The sequence below is a fragment of the Sminthopsis crassicaudata genome, chromosome 1, assembly GCF_048593235.1.
Source record: "Sminthopsis crassicaudata isolate SCR6 chromosome 1, ASM4859323v1, whole genome shotgun sequence".
Lineage (NCBI taxonomy): Eukaryota > Metazoa > Chordata > Mammalia > Dasyuromorphia > Dasyuridae > Sminthopsis > Sminthopsis crassicaudata.
This window is the reverse complement of record NC_133617.1, coordinates 191,904,351-191,930,385: the sequence shown is the minus strand read 5'-3', so window position 1 is coordinate 191,930,385 and position 26,035 is coordinate 191,904,351. Positions and strand designations below refer to the sequence as shown.

Here is a 26,035-nt window from a genome sequence, read left to right as displayed (position 1 = left end):
GGTGTGTAGATTGGGTTACACTCTATGTGGTGGAAGGAGTCTTTGCTTCTTTCATTCTTCTTTTCCCTTACTTTATTTAATCTAATTTATCCCTTTAAGTAATTATTTGTCAAAGATATTTAGAACCTATCAAACATTATTTATTTATTAGATCTGTCTCTGCAAATCCTTCTTTGTTGGCAGATTATTGTGCTATCTCTTCAAAACCACCTCTAGGGCTGTTGCTGTCTATCATACCAATTTGGTTGACATGGAAAAGTCCCCTATGCAATGCATCTTATAAATTTCCATGCACATATTCACCAGCCAGTTTTTCAATGGCACCATTTTTGGCCTATCTAATATAGTTCTTCAGTTTTATTTTCAGTTTGTCAAAGGCCACATTGCTTCTTTTGGCTGTGTCTCCTACCTTCATTGCTCTGTCAGGGAGAGAGGCATGTACATGTAATTCTGAGGGTAGAATTTGGCCATCAGACTTTTCCCAAGTCTATTTCTAGCATGCACGCTGCTGTTTAGCAGAGTGCAAATCCTAATGGGTAAGTTCCTCAAAATAATAAAAACACTCAATGGTGCTCTGTAGGAGAGTTAAGGGAAGATCATTGGTAGAGTGCATTTTGTATTTGTTATATAGTGTTAGGAGATAGTGAATATGACTTTTAATACTGGACTTTGTATAGTATCAAAAGAATATGAAATTAATGTTGCACATTAGTCATGCTGTGATGATTTGAGAACAAATAGACATTACAAAACTCTATGCACATTCCATTTTACTACATTTTACATTCCATTTTCTTAGGTTCTGTTTGTTATGCATATGTTCTAATTAGGTGTCTGGCAGTGTAGATTGGGTTACTGAAATAATATTTGTTTAGATTTTTTTCCTCAAAGGAAAGGAATTAATCTATATACTTTTTACAGTTGCTTAGAATTTAACTTTTGATTTTTTGGAAAAAATGTTACAAAGGATGAAACAAAAAATATTTCAAGTAACTGGATATATTCAGGAACTGTGTCATGTAGGGGTAATGTTTTGAAAATTAGTGTACTATTAGAAAAAGGAGATACACATTATATCTTTATATTATTTGGTATTTGAGCCATATTAATTAAAAATTATTTTAGTCAGTTATAGTGAAGTAACTTTTTTTCCTGTCTACTTGGTGTTTGTTTAAAATAGTTCCATTTCTTTTGTAGCAATCTACAATGTAATTTAATGAACTCTTCTTGGCAAATAGCCAGTTTCCTAAGGCATCTAGTAGAAAGTGACTTTAATAGGTGTTGAGAACATTTGTGCCTGACATGATATAAATCAGCTTGAACATCCCAGAGTTGCTAAAAATGTTTCTGAAAATGTTTTCATTCTGTGTAAATATCATAGCTAAATAGTTAAAATTTGAATTTGGGTGGCTAACAAAACAAAATTGGGTAGAAGCTATAAGGCAGAGTAAAAGGAAACAGATATGGTAACTTGAGGAAGTGCAAAGGGGTCACTGCCTAGACAATCAGTACCATGGAGGATTGAGTTAGTTGGGAACAACAGACATCATAATTAACAAAGCTCTTCTGGATCTCAGCAGGCTAGACTAGGGAAGGTCATTGCCTTGGGTGTTTATCCCTTGGGAGGGAAGCAAACAAACATTCTACACTGGAAAGGCTCAGACTCAGTGGGGAAGTTGGGGAACTCTAACTTGTTTATTGTTATTGTTCTGGGAAAGAGAGTAATGACTTTATCATCACATAGCCCACAAAGGGCAATTTGGTAGAGTGTTTATAATTAAGTTGAGGCATTAAAGCCTTTTATTTTGTAATTTGTTTAACTTGGAAAAACCTAAGGCTGTGTGCATTTTTCACAAAGGCATTCTCTTCGTTTTCTTAGTGATTTAGAATTTTGCTAAGGTGCTTTTAGTACTAGAATTTTTTTCAGCTCTCAAAGTCTACTAAAACTGCCTTCTGCATTCCCCTGGCATGCCTACTCTTAACTTTCTTATTATTAATCTAATCACCTGCTAGCCTGATAATGGATGGGTACACAGATCATTAGTCTGTAGTTGGGTGAAGATGGAAGCTGGAGTGGCTTGGATGGGGAAGGAAGGGTGGTGAGTAGATTGGGCTACACTCTATGTGGTGGAAGGAGTCTTTGCTTCTTTCATTCTTCTTTTCCCTTTATTTAACCACATGTCCCTGTGTTCAGATGACAACTTAAGTGTACTTCAAAGCAGGAGCACTGTATCATTCTTTTGTGGTCTGTCATACTAATTCCCCTCCCTAAAATCCTGAAACTTTGAATGGTCCAGGCTCAGTAGCCCAGCAAAGCAGCCAAGTTCTTTGCTTGTTGATGGAAAATGTCTCTTTCAATTCTAGATTCTTTACTTTATTTCCTGCCCCATATGACACAACAAATCACTTTTACCCCTCCAGCTACTAAACACACTAATGGTTTACTACCAACACTCCACGTTTTACTTAAGCCAGACAGATTAAAGTATATTGCTAAGAACTGATATCCTCACTCAATAGGGTAGTCTATATTTTGCTTCTGGATAAAATTCAAAGTCCCTCTGTTCAGAATTTAAAGTCCTTTACAAGTTGGCACCAACTTTTCCTTCCTTTTACTGGACTACTGACCTCCCTGGCTAGTTTCCTTTAAGTTCCAACTAAAAGCCTACATTCAACAAGAAACCTTTCTCAGCCCCTCCTAATTCCAGTGTCTTCTATCTGTTATTTACTTTCTACTTATCATACATATGTATACATATACATATATTTATATATGTAGTTTGCTTTGCATATATTTGTTTGCATTTTGTCTCAGGAGCTAATTTTTTTACTTCTTTTTGTATCTCTGTCACTTAGCACAATTCTCTGGTATGTTTATTGATTGATTGACCTGTCTTTCTGGATTTATTGCATATTATTTCCCCTTATGCACTCTTCCAGCCAAACTAACCTATTTTCTATTTCCCTTAAATTCCATTCCACTTCCCAGTCTCCATTATTTTGCCCCCATACCTGCAACAAACTACTTCCTAGAAGTCCTAGCTTCCTCAAGGACTCAAGTGCCATCTTCTAAAAAGTTTATCTTAATCTCCTTCTAGCTCCTAGTGCCTTCCACCAACATCAAAATTACTTTACATTTGAAATCATAGATTCCAAGCTATAATCAACCAATTTCCAGTGCTTTCTACTTAATAAACAGATAAAGCAACTGGGACCAGTTCACACAGAAAGTGGCAGACACTGGATTTGATTCTAACTCCTCTGATTCAAAAGTTCATTTTCCACTTTTAGTTTTCTCTGTGTATACTATTTTCCTCCTAGTAGAATATAAGCTTCTCTGTTTCATTTTTGTCTTCATATCCCCAGTGCTTAGAAAGTTGTTTTGGTGAATTATTTTAGTAGTATTTAAGTCTGTGATTCCATTTTGAATTTTTATTGACAAAGATACTGGTGTGGTTTGCCATTTCCTTCTCCAGTTCATTTTACACACGAGGAATTGAGGTTAAAAGGGTTAAATGATTTGCCCGGGGTGATACAGCTCACTTGTCTGAGACCAGATTTGAACTCAGGAAGATGAGTTTTCCTGAATTCAGAGCCAGCACTCTATCCATTGCATCCAAAGTACCTGTTACTTAACCAGTGCTCAGTAAATGCTTGCTGGATGAATAAATAAATAATACTCAGTGGAGTAACATTCTAATCAGTGTCTAACAGCTGTTCCCAATATAGTGGCTAAGCCTTTAACTGTTATGAAGCAAAACCTAGCAACCTGTCATTGTATCATTCACAGTGAAGCCAGCTTTATGTCACAGAAAACTTTAAGGAAATATCATCTGGTAATTTCTTAGGTTAAACAACTCAAGATAGTCATTTCAAGCTAAGCACAGAAACAATGGGATACATTTAGCTTCCCAAGGAGGAATTTAGGAGGAAATAAGCAGTATTTAATATTTAACACAATATCTAATGTTTCCTGAGCATCTCATGCCTGTTGTTTTTTGTTCTTTTGAAGTTGTTGCTTTTGTGTAAAAAGAAAATTCATCCTTTGTTTTATGTTGGATTCTTGGGATGCTACAAATAGAAGGGTTACAGAGAAGAATGAGTAACCACAGCAGGCCTGCCCTTAAGCCCCACTAGATTTCAGTGGGAGGCTTAAGTGGAGTCTGGGCACTCCAGTGCAATATAATAAAGAGAAAGAGGTGGAGTGGGAATTGGGGGCCTTTTAATCTAGTACGTTGCTAGGAGATCACCCTTGTTTGAAGGGCTGCAGCTATTTGTGCTGTTCTCAGGTCTTTATGGGAGATGTCAGTGACCAGCTGTAATACCAAAATATGAAAGGGAAGCATGTGGTACTTTGAGGTGGAAACATTTCTACACAGGACAAAGTGAAAGCAGTTAGTCCCAGACCAGGATCAGCCAGCTTTCCTTTGGAAATAAACACCAGAGAAGGCAAAACTTCCCCCCTATTGCAAGTCTTGGCTGTCTAATAGGAGAATGTTTAAAGGTATCCAGGAAGCTGTAGGGAAAACCTGGGATTCAGTGGTCATTGGCATTCAAGAGACAAACATTCCTAACTTGATTCTTTCTTCTGAGGCCTAAAAATATAGGTACTTACAAAGTAGAAAAAAGGAAAATACAGATAATTTATCTTTTATTTCAGCTTCCATCTTTAACTAAGTCCTATTTTGAAGTCTCATTAAGGTTCAGGCTCGACCTCCTCTAGAGGGTAGTTAGGTGGTATAGAGGACATGGCCTAAAGTCCAGAAGACTCCTTTTTCATGAGTTCAGATCTGACACTTTCTAGCCATGTATCCTGGATAAGTAACTTAACTCTATTTGCTTCAGTTTCCTTATCTGTATAATGGAATGGAGAAAGAATGGTGGACTACTCCAGCATCTTTGCTAAGAAAACCCTAAATGAACAACAACAACAAAGATTCACCATGGGTGTCAAAGGATTTGATAAGAGTGCAAGCCTCAAAGATACTACAAAACTGAAAAGGCTTTGAGTACTAGTGCATTAATAATTGAATTGAATTGAATTCAGTGAACATTTAATAAACACTTGTTATGTATGACTATGGCCCTGAGCTAGATGCTGGTGAGATAAAGACAAGAAAAACAGTTCTACTGGAGGTAACATATACATTAAGGACTAAATAGAAAATGTGAGGAAGGAGAGAACACTGATAACCAGAAGGATCAGGGAAGCTTTCTTGTGGTAAAGGATATTAAGAAGAGGAAGTGCACTTCAGGAATGAGGAATAGCCTGTACAAATGTGTGGAGGCAGGAGTTTGGGAAAAGCAAATAGACCTCTTGGACTGAGATATAGGAGGGGCTTATCACCAGAAATTCGGCCATTAGGTGGTGAATTATTTCAGCTGAAGTAAGTTAAGAAGGCCCATCTACTAAGCTGTGAAGGGGTTTTGAATACCCACAATAATGAAATCAAAAACATTTGAAGTTGGTAGTAGAAACTGTGCAGACAGAATAGTGTGGTTTGGTTGCATGGAGCCTGCAGATAAACCAGATGTGGGAAGCCTTCATTTAATCTTCATTTATGACCAAGGATCTAATATGGAGAGTCTGAAAACCCCTCAGAGGATGGAGAGAAAATATATGATCTCAGGCTGTGGTGACAGTGTTAATAATTATTACAGAAACCTCCTAAAGAAAACCATAGATAGATTTAGCACATGTGGGAGACACCTGCAGCAATGATTATATGTTCATGAATGAAAAAAAAAATACTGGAAGGGGTGGAAAAGATGGAGGAAGCATTTTTAGAACATGCTTAATTTTAGAATGTTAAACTGTGTAAAAAGTGTGCTGTGTAGTCATATAACATAACTATATAATTATTTTATTTCATTTGTTGCTTAACAACTTGCTTATTTAAAAATAAATGAGAAATCCTTGTTCTCTTGCAGACAATGAGACTCAACCAATATATAGAGGAATATTTAGAAATATGTGTGCATATATGCACTTAATATATTTATCCCTACCTGTAGTATATTGAGAGCAACTGATACTTAAATTAATTTCATTTCCCCCCATATTATGTCATTATAATATGCAAATTTTGTACCAGGAACTGAGGGAAAGATAGGAAAAATATGGTCTCTGTCCTCAGGGAATTTACTGTTTAGTAGGAAAAATAAAATAACTAAATAAATAATTCAAAATAAGCTTGATTGGTGTATAAAAGAAACATAAAGAAAATTCTGTCGGGATTCTGAGGGAGGAAAATGAAAAATTTCCTAGGTCTGGGAGATCAGGGAAACTTAATAGTAAATGCTTGATTTATTAAGATTTTTATTTTTTATTTTTTAAAGCCCAGCATTATGATTGGAATGACTTGAAAATTTTTCTGTCATTGCTGTGGATATAGATTCTGAGTAGTAGTTGTAGAAGTAGAATGAATAATAATGATGATGAGTAGATGTAGTTTGTTTAGTGTTTGTATAGTGCATTAATATTTGCTTTACATATATCAGTATCTTTGATTTGCTTTGACAGCAGCCTTGTTAATTAGGTGCTTTTATGAATCCCACTTTATAGAGGAAGAAACTATGACTTGTTCAAGACTATGCAGTTTTTAAGTGTCAAAGAAATATTTGAATTCAGGTTTTCTTAACTCTAGAGCTAGCTTTCTGTTTTCTTAAGTCAAAGATAGTAAATGCGCAGCTTAGCTTGGAAAGTAAAGAAAGGGAGGTTGTTTCACATCCTAGATGCTTCTAGATATGATCTAAATTAGTTTAAAATGTAATTGGGAAATTTTCTTTTTAGCTTTTTTAAAATTAATTTTATAATTATAACTTTTTTTGACAGTTCATATGCATAGGTAATTTTTTTTTACAACATTATCCCTTGTACTCCTTTCTGTTCTGAATTTTTCCCCCTCCTTCCTTCCACCCCCTCCCCTAGATGGCAAGCATTCCCATACATATTAAATATCTTATAGTATATGCTTGGTACAATATATATGTGCAGAACCGAATTTTGTTGTTGTTGTTGCAAATCTTTTCAGCTTTTTATTTTCAAAAAATATGCATAGATTTTAACATTCACCCTTGCAAAATGTTGTGTTCCAAATTTTTTTCTCCCTTCCTTCCCCCAACCTTTCCTTAGACAGCAAATAATCCAATATATGTTAAACATGTACATTTCTTTTATGTTTTATTTCCACAATTATCATGCTGAACAAGAAAAATCAGATCAAAAAGGAAAAAAATGAGAAAGAAAACAAAAAGCAAGCAAACAACAACAAAAAAGGTGAAAATATTATGTTGTGATCCACACTCAGTCCCAACAGCCCTCTTTCTTGATGCAGATAGCTCTCTCTATCACAAGTCTATTGGAACTGTCCTGAATCACCTTATTTATGAAAAGAGCCATGTACATCAGAATTAATCACTGCTCAATCTTCTTGTTGCTATGTACAATGTTTTTTACTGGTTCTACTCACTTCACTCAGCATCAGTTTATGCAAGTCTCTCCAAGTCTCTCTGAAATCATCCTGCTGATTGTTTCTATCACCTAAATAAATTCAAACATCTCCAAATAATTATCACTAACTAGTTTTCTTAGAAATTATAAACTAGGTAGGGAAAAGTTAATTCCTCTTACAGCTGATTTGAGCAATAGAAGGATCAAACTATTCAAATTCAAATTCCACTTCAATAATTTTTAACTTTGACTTATTTTCAATCTTACCTACTTCAGCATGCAAAAAGACTTCTTCCTTCTTTTTCTTCTTTTTTAAAACATGGAATGTTTCTATTTGCCTCTAAACTATTTTGTGGAAACCTAGGATTGGATGGACTTTTATACAAAGGATTCAGATTTTGGATATTTTCTAAAATTCCTATTTTTAAATTTATATGAAAATATTCCCAAATCCAGTTCCTTGTTTTTCTTTTATCTTCATATTACTCTCTGATTGGCAAGAGTGGAAAAGGCATCAGATTTGGGAGTCAGAAGATTCAGGTTAGAGTCCTGATTGATCTCAGGAAATCAATTAAGTTTTCTGCAACTCAATTTCCTCTTCTTAAAATATGTGTTCAAGATCAAATGAAGTGTTCAACAAACAAATAAAAAATGTTTATTAATTGCCTCTGGATACAAGGCACTAGGATGCATATAGAGAATTTTGTAATTATTAATGTGATTTTCAAAGTTCTTTTCAACTTTCCTTTAAGAATTTGTTGACTATCAATTTCTTGAAAGTATATGTGATCTTAGGCAAGTCCCTTAGCCTCCTTAAGGATACAATTTCTTTATCTGTAAAATGAGAGGATTGAACTAGATGCCTCTGATATCCCTTCCAGTACTCACTCTAAGATCCTGTGACTTCATGATCCCATGGCATTTAGCCTTAGAAAAGTTTACTATCTGTTTTGGGCTGTTTTTCCTAAAGTCAGCTTGGCAATAAAAGAATGATTCAGAGTTAGACTACCAGGGCTCCAATCTCTCCTCTATCATGGCCTTGGGTCAGTCATCTAACCTCTCAATGCCTTAGGCAGTTAAGATTATAAATTATGGAGCATGGGCTGAACCTGGGCTTTGATTGGAGTCCCCTCACCCAAGTTCCCTAACCCACTGAAATCACTGGTCATTATTTATGTATCAATGTGTTTATACTCTCTCTCTCTCTCTCTCTCTCTCTCTCTCTCTCTCTCTCTCTCTCTCTCTCTCTCTCTCTCTCTCTCTCTCGCTCTCTCGCTCTGTTTCTATCACCCTTTTTACTGATCCACTTACCTCTTTCTCTTATTTCTACCCCTCCCTTTTATTCTTTTTAACTTATCTACATTTCTATTATCTCTATATATATGGCTATCTATCTACTTATCTCTCTTTCTATTATCTTCATCTTCTGATCTCTATTCCCCCCCCCACACACATTTTCCTTCTTTATCATTTACCTATTTTTCTTTCTCTACTTTCTATCTACATCTACCTACTTACCTATTTTCCTCTCTTCTATCTCCATTATCTCTCTGTCTGTTTCTTTTTATTTGTGTCTCTATCTTTCTGTCACTGTGTGTGTGTGTGTGTATCTGTCTCTGTCTCTCTCTGGTCTCTTTTTCCCTTCATTTATGTTTATTGGTATATGGAACTCCTGAGTGAAGAAACTTCCCATACTGACTTGGGTCAGCACCTTTCCCTCACTTTACAATCTTAGAAGTTGCCTGAGGGCCCTGAAAGGTTAATGTTTTTCTCAGGTCCAGTATGTATTAGAGGCAAGACTTAAACCAGGTGTTCCGAGGGTGTCAGAAGAAAGACTTGAATGTGGAATCTTCCCTCAACAACACCAAAGCCGGATTGTTATTTATTAGGTCATGTCTCACTCCTCTGTGTTCACCCACTAAAGTTTTATTTCTTTCATTTACAGGTGGAAAATTATTTTATTATTTAGCTGATCAAAGGAAAAAAGAGAAACTTTATTAAAAATCTATATACTTTATTTCTAACTTATTATTCTAATATTAATTAAAGCATGTGCCTGGTTCCTATTCTTGCCTATTTATTTATTTTATTTTTAGATGTTCTGGGGTTAAATGCCCTGGGATCACATAGCTAGTCAGTATCTGAGGCTAGTTTTGAACATATATATATATATGGAACTAGGTAGCACAATGGATAGGACCCAAGTTCAAAATATATATGGTTGTGTCTCCTAAGCTCACTTAGATTGGAAATGCAGAAGTTATTCAGAAGCTGATCCCACTCTAATTGGCATGTGAGCTTTGACTTGCACCATTTTCATCATCAACCTATTGGTTGATATCTTGGTTTCCTTCCCCTTACCTTATTGATGTTTGCTTCTTATAAGTCCCAACTAAAATCCTACCTTCTTCAGGAAGCCTTCTTCAACTCCTCTTAATTCCAGTGTCTTTCCTCTATTAATTTTCTCCCTATTTTTCCTGTATGTAGCTTGCTTTGCCTTTATTTGTTTACATATTGTCTCTACCATTAGATTGTAAGCTCCTTGAGAGCAGAACTGTGATTTGCTTTTTTTTTCTCTGTGTTCCTGTGCTTAATAAATATTGATTGATTGAGGTCAAATAGCACAACACCGAAGCTTGGCACTACCAAGCTTAAGGGATCCCTCAACTTCAAGCTTCCCAGTAACTAAAATTATAGGCGTGAACTATCAGGTCCAGCTTGTTTTTTCTATTATTACTATTTTAGACCTCCCTGAAAACTTAGACCTGTAGATCTTGCTTATTATTTTTTTTTTTCTTACACAAGTATTTGAGGCATCTAGATGGCACATTGGTAGAGGGTTAGAATCAGGAAGACCTTAGACATAAGGTTGTGTGATCCTGAACAAGTCATTGACCTTTTTGTCTTACTGAGAACAGTATCTATCTCAAAAAGTTGTTATAAGACTCAAATAAGATAATATTTTATAAAGTGCTTAGCACAATATTTGACATATATGGTAGATACTTAATACTCCATTCCCTTTCCATTGCCATATAACTGAAGTATATTCATTTTATAAAGATTCCACTATTAAAATATAAAAATATCTCTATGACTTTAAAAAGTTTAAAAACTGTTATGTTACTTGGATTTTTATTAATTTTGTCAGTCTGTCAATAAAGATTTATTAAGTGTTTCCTATGTGCCAGGCACTATGCTAAGTGTTGAGGACAGAAAGACAGATGAAAGACGGTCTCTGCCTTCAAGGAGTTACAATCTAATGTCTCATATAATTTGATCGTATTAGAAGCTCCTTGATTGTTGCAGTACTTTACTTAGGTTTATGTAGATTCCCTACAGGGATTAGCACTGTGGGGGTGAAGTTGACTTTTTATCAGAAGAATCTCTATGACAGGTTTTGGGAGTTTGATGGTGAGCAGAGTCAAGCAGTGGGGAAGGAGGAACCCTGGCAAGGCAGAATAGAGTAAGAATTAGCAAAAAATGTAATTGGAGAGTTCTATAAATTTTTAGTAATGATAGAGATCTGTAGTTTGAAGTTAAGTTATCACTACTAAATTGATAATAATAATTCATATTTATGTAGTGTTTCTAGATACATACATATTCTAGATACATTCTCATACATATTATTTCATTAAAAACTCAGAACAATCCTGTGAGATAGCTAGATAGTGATGATAATGATGGTATTCTCATTTTATAGATTCTTGGAGAAATTAAATGATTTGCCTAGAGTCACAGCAAGTTTCTGAGACAGGATTTTATACTAGGTTTTTCCAACTTTAGATTAAATACACTATTATGCTGTAGTGCCTATTAATTAAATAGAATTATATTATCAATTAAAACATTTTTATGTACTCACTGCTTTGTTTATAACCAGCCTTCTCATCTTCCTTCCAGTTGAGAAAGACTAGATTTCAAATTTTGCCTTAGATACTTGCTATGTGACCCAATTAATTGGGCTGTGGTAGAATTGCTTTGAACTATAGACCCTAAAATATTATTAGGAGCTTGTAGAATTCTTATTGTTTTTGGATTAACCTAGAATTCATGTAGAAGTAACATATAACATGTCATGGTAGATTTCCGTACATTAATTCATTGACATTTGGGATACTGTAACTTTTAAATTCTAACTTTTTTCATTACAAGTAAGGAATATTGTTTCCCCTTATTTTTTAAAAGAGATTTCGTGTTTATTTTTTTAATTTTTGCAATTCAACATAAATGCATACACAATTTGGGAGCCCTATATGCTTTATTTTATATACTTTTTTTAGATCCTTCAATTGATGTATTTTGAATCTCTTTTAGTATGGTATGGTAAGAAGGAAATTTGTACAGGAGAGGAGGAGTTGAGTCTCACTGATTGTGATCTTAGGAAAGTTAGTTAATTTCATCATAAGATCTAGAGTTCAAGGAAACCTTGTAGATTATCTACAAGTGACAAATGTCACTTGTCTAAGCTTCCCCAGATAGTAAATAGTAAGATATTTACATCCAGATTTTCTGATTTAAAATCTAACAAGCTTTCCATCTTACTTTGCTGCCCCTTTGGGTTTCAATTACTTCAAAGCTAAAATGAATGGAATTGCATCAATATTCTACCAGCACTTCTAGTGAAAGCTGTAGATCACTTCTTAGAAGAATGTTTTCATCTTTTCTTTCTTTTTTCTTTCTTTCTTTTTGTCTCTCTCTCTTTCTCCCTTTTTCTGTCTATTGATTGGCTCATTTATTTATTTATACATTTATTTACATTGAATAACTTTATTATTTATTTATTTATTCATTTTTTGCTGAGGCAATTGGGGTTGAGTGACTTGCCCAGGGTCACACACCTAGGAAGTGTTAAGTGTCTGAGACCAAATTTGAACTCAGGTCCTCCTGACTTCAGGGCTGGTGCTCTATCCACTGTGCCACTTTAGCTGCCCCTAGAAGAATGTTTTGAAATAAAATAATTTGACACCAATTTTGAATATCTATCAGTTAATTATTACACTGGAAATCTGGGGAGAGCTCATTGTTCTCTTTTAGTGATGCAAGGTGGAATTACAAATTCTGTACCTGGGCCACAGCCAAAGAGATTGTGTGTGGCATAGTGAATATAGTGCTGAGTTACAAATCAAGAAGACCCAGCTATGATCATACACTATGATACTTTTCAAAATATAGGATGTCTTAATGACTAAACTCCTTGTTGTGAATTCTGGTCTACATTTGCCCTTTCTGTAATGTTTTTGGGTGATAATAGCTTCACAGTTTCATAGAATTCATTAAACCAGTGGCTTCACATTTACCAAATGAACAACTCATGCCATTCTTTTAATTTTTTTTTCTTCCAGAACACTATAATTACACATCTTCAAATATCAATGCTGGTTTGCCTCTCAATGTGCCCCATCCCTCATTGTCAACCCCATGCCATGATCTTCAGACATCTAATCCAGTCATTTCAGTTGTACCATCAACAAATCATCCTTCTGGATATGGAGGCAGTATTGACAGTGGGACCTCAGGATATTATCTTTCTTCTAATGTCAGACCTAATGGAGCCCCAGCACTAGAAAGTCCTCGGATTGAGATAACTTCTTATTTGGGACTTCATCATAACAACAACCAATTTTTTCATGATGCTGATGTTGAAGAAACAATACCAAATTCTAAGCGATCTCCTTCTACTGCCACCTTGAATCTACCAAACATTGAAGCTTATAGAGATCCATCTTGTCTGAGTCCAGCTAGTAGCTTATCTTCCCGAAGCTGTAATTCTGAAGCATCATCATACGAATCCAATTATTCTTACCCATATACATCTCCTCAGACATCACCATGGCAGTCTCCTTGTGTCTCTCCCAAAACCACTGACCCAGAGGAAGGATTTCCACGGGGTATGGTAGCCTGCAACTTGCTGAATTCTCCAAGGCATTCTCCATCTACATCCCCAAGAACAAGTATTACAGAAGAAAACTGGCTCAGCACCCGTAACTCCAGGCCATCTTCTCCTTGCAACAAGAGAAAATATAATCTAAATGGGAGGCAGACATCTTACTCACCACATCATTCACCAACACCATCTCCCCAGAATTCCCCTCGAGTTAGTGTGACAGATGAGACATGGCTAGGAAACACCAACCAATACACCAGTTCCGCCATTGTGGCTGCTATTAATGCCCTTACCACAGACAGCACAATAGACATGAATGATGGAATTCCTATAAAGTCCAGGAAAACTGCCTTAGAGCACACTCCTTCCATGACACTCAAGATAGAGCCAGCTGGGGAAGATCATGGGACCATATCACCCACTTCTGATTTATCACCTGAAGAATTTTCCAGCTTCCAGCATATCAGGAAAGGAAATTTTTGTGATCAGTACCTCTCTGTGCCACAACATCCATACCCATGGGCCAAACCAAAGCCTCTGTCTCCCACTTCATATATGAGGTAAGATTTATGATGATTTTGTGTAATGGTTTTGTGTAAATGTATTTACATTTAAAAAGACAAAGTGAAAAAAAAAGGCTTAAGCTCTTAGAATTTCTGTTTTGCCTATTTATTCCACTTCTTCCTTTCCTAATTTCAGTATCTTACTACTGTCATTGCATCTGGGTGCAGATGTGACCCACGTTGAGAAATTTCCCATGGAGCAGAAAAAAGGGTGGCTCTTAACAACCAGCCATATTGGTGTTTCAAGAACAACACAGCGTTCTCTTCCCTTGAGACTGAGCTCTTGGTCTCTGGAAGTCTGGTGACAGGAAACACAAATATATTCTGAACTTGGTGTTTTTAACAGTGCAGTCTACTATTGCCACATCAGTTTGCATAAGTAGTCCAATCTTTTCATTTTTAACTAAACAAATGCTTCCTTAACAGGTGACCCACTAATGACCTCCTATAAAGTGCTTCCAATTGATGTCTTTTTATTTTGTATACATAAACAACTGTATAGTACCTATTGTAGCATCATTAGTCATTTAACTTTCTTTCTTTTTTTTTTTTCTTTTTGTCTTTGTGGCATTCTCTATCTCAATCTTACCTCTTTCCCCAACATTCAGAGAGGGAGAAGTGGAAAGTATAAGGGAAGAGTGAGAGAGAAGAGAGATAGGGTAGAAGAATAAGAAAATAAAAACTAATAGCAGCATAAGAATCTTTGAATTTGGGGAAATACTAGTTTTCATTGCAATAGAATAGTTTGTCAGTCTTAAAATAGCTTTTATATTTTTTACTCTTTATTTAAAAACACTATACTCTCTATTCCTGACTTTTATATAATTAAAGGCCTATATGGTTTTCTAGGATTAAGACTGTAAGTAGAGAGTTCAGTGTCATCTTACCTGTGAACCCATTATAAGAATCTATATTTGTTTTAAAGAAACAATAGCAAGAGGCAGAGTGATTTTTCCTTTGTTTGTTGTTTTAATCTATTTCCCAAAAGAATACGTGGAAGATACTATTAGTTAATGAAGTTTAGAGAAAAAAAACAAGAAATACAATCGATTGTTTTCTTGAGTCTTATGAGACAACTTCTAAAGTTCTGTGAAAACTTCAACTTTGACAACTACCTAATCTTTTTTTTTTAATAGCTTTTTATTGACAGGACATATGCATGGGTAATTTTTATAACATTGTCTCTTGCACTCACTTCTGTTCCAACTTTTCCCTTCCTTCCCTCCATCACCTCCCCTACATGATAGGCGGTCTCATACATGTTAAACATGTTAAAGTATATCTTAGATACAATATATGTGTATGTGTGCAGATCTGTACAGTTCTATTGTTGCACAAGAAAAATTAGATTTAGAAGGTAAAAATAACCTGGGAAGAAAAACAAAAATGCAAGTATTCCACATTTATTTCCCAGTATTCCTTCTCTGGGTGTAGCTGATTCTGTCCATCATTGATCAATTGGAACTGAATTGGATCTTTAAAATTATCACCTGAACTAATATTATGATTCAGAGACTGATTTATTCTGTAAGCATAGAATTATTTTGTTCCTTTATTTGGCAACTTTTAAATTAAATTCAATGACTAGTAAACTATCAATATTTAAAATTAAATGATAAATAATAGTATTTTTAAATGAATCCACTTAAAGAACAATGAATTAAAATGACAAATGTTTTAAATTGACTTAATTATAGGTATAATAAGCATTTTTACAGGCATTGCAGTTCACAGAAATATTCCATGTTTCTTTCTATACCTCATTAAACTACTAAAAACAAGCCTATAGAAATACACACAAGATTAAAATCATGAATGAAGACATTCACATCAGAAAGGTATTTTTAAAAAGAAATTTCAGCAGATATTAATTCAGTAGAAATTAATGATCTATTCAGTAGGAATGAATACAGTTTTATAATGGTAGTATTAGTAGTAGTATAAAATAGAGATTCTCTTGAGTTTATACAGATGTATGAATACATATGCACACATGCTCACAATGCTGAATTTCTTCATTGAATTTCTTTCTAGATTTGTTGAACAACCTATACATTCTTTGGGAATTTCTGTCAATTTGTCATCTATCTTCAGTATATTTTATAGTTTTAATCTATGGCACTAATGACATTAATTATTGAAAAGGCATGGGAGTGGGTTTTTTTTTTTTGCCTATAAACATTTCAATCAGTATTCATGTCAGTCAGATTATTTATGTTACCTTTATCTTTTGGTTACAGAAAGCCTCTTGGTAGATATTATGCACACAGCATTCCAATTCCCCAATATAAACATATAAAAACATATAAATGTACAAAACCATCCTCAGAGGATTACAAAGTTAACATTTTTCCATTGTTTTGGTCCCACATCAAAATATGTTTCCTGGTTCTTTGCAATATGTTTCCATGTGATCTCATTAATTGGTGCTCTAGGGCAGCTGGAAGCTACTGTAGAAAGGAGATGCTAAGTTATTTTACCAGTCAGAGATACTGACCAAACTTCCTTCCACAAAGAATACCTTTCTATTAACATACATGAAAAACTACAGGGTAACTGCTGATGCACGTCAATAGGATCATTAACTACGCAACAGAAACTGTTGTATTTTTATTCATCCCAACATGAGATTTTTGATGAGAAATATGCCCTAATGTATTTGGATTTTGTTCTTTCCTGCTATTTAGTCCCTCTCTCCTCTTTGAAATAATGCTTCCATAAAATTAAATGGACTTTGTGTAACTTTTTTTTCTTAGTGAAAAATAAACCATATTAATTTAAACAATTCAACTTAATCCAATAAATATCGATTAAATACCTCCTATGTGTCAGACACTATTCTTAGAACTGAAAGACAAAACCAAAACAATCCCTGCTTTAAGACTTGTATTCTGTGACTAACGACCCACATACACAGTTAAATATATAAAAACATACACAAATACAAAGTAATTCAAAGTAATTTGGATGGCATCTAGGGTTGAATGATAATAGGATCAGAACAATATTGGGAGGTAGGTGCTATTATTACCAGTTTAAAGATAAAGAAACTGAGGCAGCCAGAAATTAAGTGACTTACCTAATTAATAAAATGTCCAAGGGTGAATTGAAATTAAGTCTTCCTGACTCCTAGCTCAGCAGTCTATCTAATATGCCACTTAGCTGAATTTACCAACAAGAAAGAATGAGAAGAAAGAACAATCCAGCTATGGAGAATGACTATGCAAATAGTCAGTTGAAAGAGAGGCACACAAGTATGAGATCAAATATCTCAGAAATGAACTAGTTCATTGTGTCTGATTTTACAGATGTGGAAACTGAGGTATAAGGAGGTTAGGTGACTCAGCTAATTTAACATAGATAGTAAAGATGCATCACATGCAAGTTTTGGGTCCAACTCTATTCATCCCAGAACCAAGACACTTTCCAGTCTTCCATGCTAGGATATGGTATCTATTATTTAGTCAGTTGGTCGATTTGACTTTATCATAGAGTTTGTTAGGGACTATCATTTGAAATCAGTTTGTAAGTTAAACTAGAGTCATATCATGAAGGACTTTAAATACTCCCAAAGAGGACTTTGTAGTTCATCTTAAAGGTAATAAGGATACCTTGATGTTTCTTGAGTCTACTTACCATTTGATTCTGTTTCATTTTTAGAAGTAGGTTTTAATCATTTTTATTTTTAAAAATTTTTATGAATTAAGAAATTGATATAGAAAGAGTAGATATCTCCATGAAATACCTACTTATCTAATCCTCCCATAACTCAGCAGAGTTCTAGCTACATACAAGGATTTCTAACTTCCTATTCTGCCCAGATCATTCATCTTTTAAAAAATATAAAGTACAAAAATTATGATTTTTTAAAAAGTTTCATAATTTAACATTTATTATGTATTCAATACAATAAACAATTATTAAATGCCCTTGGTGTTCAGGTGTTGGAAGAGATGTATTTTTATTTATTTTTTTAAAAAAAGAAATTAATGTATATTATTGAGATATAATCAACAAAACCCAAGCTTCCAATAAGTGCTTGCTGCTTAATTGCAGATGTTTTGTACATGAATGAACTTTGGAAGCACCCCAGAGACATATGACTCAGAAACATCATGCAGAACATTCATTTTGAAAAGGAAACAAACCAATTTTGTCTCCATATGCTCCTCTGCTTAGAGGGCTCCATGTATCTATAATTGCATGCATATTTGGCATATAATTCTTTTAGCATATGTGTAGCGATTCAGGTATAGATTATATTTATATAGTAGTGTTATCATATATTTAAAATCACAGAAGGAAAAGCAAAATTGTAATAACTAAAATTCTAGAAATAGTGAAATTCATCTTTGCACAATGATACCAGCTTACATTTCTCCAGTGCTTTAAAATTTGCCAAGCTCTTTCCTCTAATATAGAGAGGTAGGTAGTATAGGAATTATTGTATAGTTATATTATTATTAAATTATATATAATATATCATTTCACACATATATAATTATATGTTATAGATGTCATTTTATATATTACTATATAGTATATGGGAATTATATGCTCAGTTTATAGAAGATGAAATTGAGGTTGAGAGAAACCATTTGACATGATTTGCTCAGTTCACACACCTAATAGATATCAGGGACTGGATTCAAATCCAGTTCTTTTTATTTTGGTCCAGCTGTTTTTTAGCTATAACATTCTGATCTCCTAGAAATGTAAATAATTTTAGGCAGGAGTTCTTAACTCAGGATCTCTGAGGTTTTTTTTTTTTTTTAATTGATAATTGTGTGTGTGTGTATATATATATATATATGTATATATAATTTTGTGCTTTAAATTTTTTTTTCTGAAAATATTAAGAATACCTGTTCTAGAGATTTTCTAGATCTTTATTATATGACTGAGGAAACAGGTGTAGAGGAATTTTGTCACTTACCCAAAATCATTTAATAGTAGAATTGAAACTAGTTGTCAGATCTCTGTGTTTAGTGTTTAGGCAACATCTTACTAGTATTGAACACATACTCTGTACTTGGCAAATTCTAATTTATGTTTTTTTGTAAGTGATAACTTTAAATGTAATTTTAAAAATGATTCTTATATTAAAATAAGGTAGGAAACTAATATGCTATTTTTCTCTCTTTTAAAATTTATTTATTTATTTTACCTTTGAATAGAGTATGTCTGATTCACAATGTTTCAAGACTTCTAATTTTATATTTGCATGCTATATTTTTACTTGTGGCTCTTTTGGTTAATGGTGATACAAATGTGGCTTCAGAATCAAGCAACTTCAAATAACATTAGGTTAGAACACTTCTTCGAATAATTGCAAGATAAGTATAAAATAGATCTTTTTTTTTTTTTTTTGTAATTGTATTCTTTTTGTAGGGATCTCTGTTTTAGCTTTACCTGTGAATATATGTTTGTTCCTTTCTCTTGGATGATAATTATTATGTAAGAAAGTTAGAATTAATTTTTAATTGTATGTATACTATCCTTGGCACGTTTTTTTAAAAAAAGAATGGTTTTGTAGTGAGCCAATCAGAGTTAAATGATTATCCCAAGGTCACATAGCTAGTAAGTGTCAAGTGTTTGAGGTGAAATTTTAATTCAGATTCTCCTTATATCAAGATTGGTGTTCTATCCACTATGCCACCTAGTTGCCCCTGCCCCAGGCACATTTTAAATACTATATTACCTATCTTTCATCACCCTGCCTACTTTTTCTTTTGCTGTTTGGTTATTCTAGGAGAGGACAAGAGTTAGGGACAGGTTTTTCTGTTGTTAGATGTTGCTATTCATTCATTCAATATATTTCAATAAACTTTTATTATGTGCAAGACCATATACCATGAAAATGTGTGAAATTCCCTGCAATCATAAATATAAAACTATAGTTTTGTGATTATATTGAATAACAAAACTGTCTTCACATTCAAAGTTGCATTTTTTAATGGTATAAATATACCCCATTGAAATCAATAACCATAGGAAGCTTGACTCAAAGCATGAATTGCAATATTTCATTACCTTATAGTATATGTGGTGTATGTGTGTGTGTGTGTGTGTGTGTGTGTGTGTTTAAAGTACCATCAGTGATTTTCCTTTTATGATTATGATTTTCAAGTGATTTATTACTCCTTCTGTGACAAAAAAATAGAAATAATAGACAGGATACCTTGGCTATGTGCATATTCACATATTGGAATTCAACAGGGTGTATTTGTCTGTACCTTAGAGGCTCCTTTTTTTCCTCTGTGCTCTATCCATGAAGCCCTACTGACATCAGATTGAGTTATAGGGAGACAATGGGGGGAAATATAGAAAATGTAAATTTGTAGTAGATACCTATGGATATCAGTACTGCTTATGGAGTTCCTGTCAAGTAATCGACTCCCTTTGAGAGTATTGACAATTCTGTTGGTACTTTGTGAAAGAAGGGGATGATGTGGGGGAGAAGTATGAGGACTTGACATGACAGTATTGAATATTTTCTGTCTTTCTTCAAGATATCTGAATTCCTCCCTATAGTTTGTGCTTTAGCAAAAATTCTTCATTTAGAGGTGAAGTAAATTAGATGCTTAGCTGAAATATATATATATATATATATAAATTGTTGTTCAGTCATGTCTGAATCCTCACTATCCTATTTAGGGTTTTCTTGGCAAAGATACTGGAGTGGTTTGCCATTTCCTTCTCTAGCTCATTTTACAGATGAGGAAATGGAGGCAAACAGGGTTAAGTGACTTGCCCAGGATCACACAGCTAGTAAGTGTCAGAGGCCAGATTTGAACATACATTTCTCTAACTCCAGGTTCAGTGCTCTATCCACTGAAGACAGTGGATCTTTAAAGTCAATCTGTTGAGCAGAAAGTACAAAGATCCTTATATAAGATCGTGACAATTCACATTCTTAGACTTCTAGTTGGTATGTGAGGTGGTAGACTGTCTAGGTATGTGTAGCTTCAATTAACTTTCCAGAAATCTCTTAATCTTATAATTCTCAGTAGATATTTGGTGGGAAATGTTTTGTAAATAAAGATACTTGACTTCAGAAAACCTGGCCACTTAAAATGAGATTTCAGCATTTTAAGGGTACAAAAAGATTATAATAATGAAGACTTGTCTGTTATACCTTAAAAATGTGGCCACTAAAAATGTGCCACACATGTGGCAGGAAGTTTATACTTCTCTCTCTTAAAAGTCTTGTTTTGTGTGAAGCTCTATTCTTGGTTGTGAAAAGGAGAAATGGGAGAACAAGTACTTCTGTTTTCCTGGGGAAAGTAAAATAATTCAGGGTCAGTGTTTGTTGCTTTATGCATTAGAATTTTTGCTGAAAGGCATTTCTATAAAAAAAATTGGCATCTTATATATATATGTATATATACATACATATGTATGTATATATATTAGATCCATATAAATATCATTAAAATAATTGTAGTAATATGATACAAAAACACTATTAATAAGCATATTTAATCATTACCTTCTAGTAAGATGTGGCTTTTGCCTTTCACCAATTCTATCATGGCTCTAAAATGTGGGTATGAAATAAAATTCCCTGTTAAGTTTCTTCTGGGGCAATTAGATAACATGGTAGATAGAACACTGAACTAGGAATCAGGAAGTCTCATCTTCATGAGTTCAAATTCGGCTTCAGATACTAGCTAGATGACCCTGGGTAGGTCACTTGTTTCCCTGTTTGCCTTAGTTTCCTCATCTGTAAAATGAGCTGGAGAAGGAAATGGCAAACGACCTTCACATCTTTTCCAAGAAAACTAAAAATGGGGGTCATGAAGAATTGGACATAACTGACAATAAACAATAACAACATCAGCAAAAGCTTACCTTCCCTACCAAGATTTATCTGAGTTAATCAGAATTACCCCTGATCAACCTCCTACACTTGAAGTTATTTTGCATTATAGTCATGTCTATGTGCCAAATCCTACTAAGTCTTAAATTCCTCTAAATTTATGATTTTCCATCCCTTAGACAATATGCTTAAATACAGCTAAATTTTGGAAAGTTGGGGATGGGAAAGGAGTTTATCAAATCATACTGATTTGGCTTTTATTGTTAGATTTCTAGGATGAATTCGGTTAAATTCTATTATAAATGATTTATTGTTAACTTGGTTTCAATTATATAAAATAGGTACCTGTTATTTCCTTGGTAAAGTGAAATCCCACATGAGGAGATGTTCTCTACTGATATAAACTGGCACCTTTTCTGCAAGAGAGTTTTACAGAAAGACCTAGAATGCTGAGATATTAAGTGACTTGTCCTGAGTTACTCAACCCAGCATGTATCTCAGGCAGAATTAGAATACAAATCTTTTTGATTCTCTCTCCACTTCCAAGGCAGATTCCATTTACATTAAGAGCCAATTTTGGGACAATAAAATGTACCCACAAAGAAAGCCTAATATAACATGCCTCAATTAACAAATCTTAATCTACCTCATCATGTAAGAACCCAGAGAGGAGGCCACCTTTGTTCCTAACTCAACAGGATTTACTTAAGTATCAAAAAATAATTTTTCCCATTTGAGGTTTACTTACCCCTTAAACTACTTTATAAAGCAGCCATGGCAACTCTATAATGCTTCTGTATCCTTTTGGAACAATACTATTTAGATATTTATCACTCCTGATTAGGTTTTTTTGAAAATCTTTTGGACTGGTCAGTTCAGATGTTGCATAGGTGATTCATTGCTGTAAATTGCCCATTTGTTGGGAAGTGGAGGAACCATTTCAGGTCAATAAGTTCCTACTTAGCCCAGCAGAGGAGTAATTTAGTCAGTGGAGGTCCCAGAAATGTCAAAGTGCCTAACTCACTCCTAGAGAGTAATTTTTACATGGTGAGCATAGTTGAATTATGTATCAGAGAAAGATGCCATCTGAATAAAAAAATACATTATAATATTGCCTTGCACTTACAAAATAGCTCTAGCTTTTGGAAAGAGCTTTTGTAGAGAAGGAAGGGACCTGTCAGCAAATAAGTGGTACCCTAGTGGCCTAAACAATTTAATGTGCTTCCCTGAGTGCCCAATGGAAGTATAACTTAAACACTGGGGATAATGCATTCATTACCTCGAGTTAGTTGGTGTATTTTATCTTCATTTTTACAAACGAGGAAACTGAGGCAGAGAGAGGCAAAAGGAGCTTAAGAATAAGCACTAGAAAAATACCAAGCTCTCCATTCATAGTCTAATGTAACTTGGTTTATGTGTACTTTTGTTTCAGTTCTTTACATCTTTTGAAATAAAAATGAAAGCATAGAAAGCAGCAGGATGATTTTTGTTTGTTTTAAGAGAAGTTTAAGTTTTGCTTAAGAGAAAAAGGGATTAGTATAGCCCAAAATATATTTTCTGTATTGCTGGATAGCAAGTTTAAAATAGCTTACATTTGTGGAGGAGAATAATATAGTGGAGGAAAAGCATGAGATTTGAAGTTAAAGAGAAACTCAGTTCAAATTCTGGCTGAGCCATTAAGTACTATTTTGATCTTGTTCTTTCTAGGCCTCAAAGACCTCCATTAGATAATTTCTAAGTCCCTTCAGAATAAAAAATTATGATTTAAGATTTTCAACGTATTTTCATCAATCTTAAAGAGGAACAGTGGTTTATCTCAAATCATAGGAGTACTAAGTAGCAGACCTATCACTCAATCCTTAGGCTTATGCTTTTACAGTATAAATATGCTTTTTATATCTCTCTCTATATATATTTTTATATATCTCTCTCTCTATTTATATACATATATATATATATATATATATAGATAGATAGATAGATAGATAGATAGATAGATAGATAGATATAAACAGTCATGAGGTATTCTAGAAGAGCTGTTGATGATCATAAAGTTTCCTTATGGTTCAAATATTTCATACATCTATGGTTTTGTCATTGTGATTGAATTATATCTAATACTGAGTGACTCCATGTGGGGTTTTCCTAATGCTATAATGTTTTGTCATTTCCTTCACCAGTGGATTAAGGCAAACAGGTTAAATGTCCACATAGCTAGTGAGAGTTTGGGCTGGATTTGAGTTCAGATCTTCCTGACTCCAGGCCCAGCACTCTGTCCACTGAGCCATTTAACTGTCGTTTTATCATTTGTGAAATATGTAACCATTTTAGCAAGTTTCTATTGAAAATTCAGGGGCAGCTAGACGGTGTAATGGGTAGCATCAGAAAGACTCATCTCCATGAGTTCAGATTCAGTCTTAGATTCTTACTAGTTGTATGACTCTGGGCAAGTCACTTAAGCAGGTTTCCTTTAGTTTTCTCATCAATAAATGAGCTGGATAAAGAAATGGCAAACTATTCCAGTATCTTTGCCAAACAACAACAACAACAAATAACAAAAACAAAACAAAAACCCTAACTGGTTAGTAAAGAGCTGGATGTGACTGAAATGACTTGAACAACAAATAAAACATCTGATAGCTATCTATTGTGAAATTTTTACTTGTCAACTCTTAAACTTCATTAAAACTTTATTTACACACTATTAGTACAAAATGAGCCAACAGAAAACCTTTCTCAAAAGAAAATACAATTTTATTTGATGTATTCATGCCTCTTCATAATTAGACTATGTGGAATTTTTAAAAATCATGTGTGATAAAAGTAGATTTGATTTTTTTAATTGTTAAAATTCATTTAAATAATGAGTGATTGACAATGGTTTCCAAGTAGTATACAAAGAGGATCATACAAATGTGTCACTAAAGCAAAGGAATAATGATTATTATATCATCTGAGTCTGTCACTTAAGGGCATGGGATTGATAGGACTACAATTGATTTGTTTATTATTTGAAGTCTTGTCTCCTTGTCCTTTCTATCTCCCACAAGAAGGAAATTCTGGAAAGCTTTCTCCTCACCCAAATTGTTCTAACTTTCAGAAAAAGAGAGAGAGAGAGAGAGAGAGAGAGAGAGAGAGAGAGAGAGAGGAGAGAGAAGGAAGGAGGGATGGAGGGATGAAGGAAAAAATAAACAGAGAGAAGAATATTAAGAATTAGTTATGAGCAATATACTGATTTATATTTTGTATATAATTGTGAAGATGAATCAAATTTAATGAGTGGAATTTCTTTTCCCCTAAATTAATATAAATATATCTTCCCCCACCCTAGGCAACCTTTTTTTTGGGGGGGGGAAATCATCTCTTGATGATATTGACTTAAAAACACAATAATGGCCTTTCTAACCTTGAACAGGACTCTTAACTTCTCTCCCTTTCAGAATGAATTCTTGCCTTAAGGACCACTGTGAACCAAGCAGACTAGAGTTTATTCCAGGAGCAGAGAACAGATCATTTTGAGTAGAGAGAGGAGGATCTGTATTGTGTAGAACTATATTGGAGGAGAATGGGACATAGCAGGAAAGAAGAAGAATAAGGATACTGTATCAATCAGCTATAGTTTTGGGAATCACTTCACTTGAACTGGCAAACTGACTGTAGAGGAAGGTTGTGATTGAGATTCTCCTAGATAGGAGCATCTTTAGCCTGGTGCAGGATTGAGTACAATCAGCAGGAAGTCATAGACTACAATGAACATCAAAGGATTATAGAAAGGTGGAAAAGAGATCACCAAAGGGCAACATGTCTCCTGTGGAGTGTGAACCAAATTTAACAAATGTTTATTAGCACTTCCTGTGTGCATGGTACTGAGCTAGATGTGAAGGCAGATCCAAAGTTTAGATAAAACAGGTTTCTGCCTATATAATAATAATATACATATATGTATGCCTATATAATAGTAATAATAAAATATAATAATAATAGCTAGGATTTACATCCCTTTTAAAGTTTGCAAAGTTCTTTATATATTATGTATGTTATCTCATTTTTCCTCACAATAAATTTGGGAGGTAGAGGCTATTACTGCCCCCACTTTGTAGATAAATAGCCTGAGGCTGAGATTGTTTAAGTGACTTGCTGAGGGTCACACATCTAGGAAATATCTGAGGCAGGATATCCTAGCTGTGTGACTTCGGCTGAGTCACTTAACATTGATTTGCCTCAGTTTCCTGATCTATAAAATGAGCTTAATAATAGCACCAGGGTGATTGTGAGGATCAAATGAAATAATGAGTGCTTAGTACAGT

General features: G+C 34.1%; 1 protein-coding gene across 5 annotated transcripts in view; it reads left to right on the top strand.

Annotated features, from left to right (window-relative positions):
- Positions 1 to 26,035, top strand: part of NFATC1 (nuclear factor of activated T cells 1) — a 202,702-nt gene that overhangs the window by 17,692 nt on the left and 158,975 nt on the right. For all 5 annotated transcript variants that reach the window (XM_074273459.1, XM_074273482.1, XM_074273467.1 and 2 more), the window contains exon 2: positions 12,802 to 13,903. In XM_074273459.1, coding sequence (XP_074129560.1) covers positions 12,802 to 13,903 — 1,102 coding nt within the window. The remainder of the gene's footprint in view (positions 1 to 12,801; positions 13,904 to 26,035) is intronic.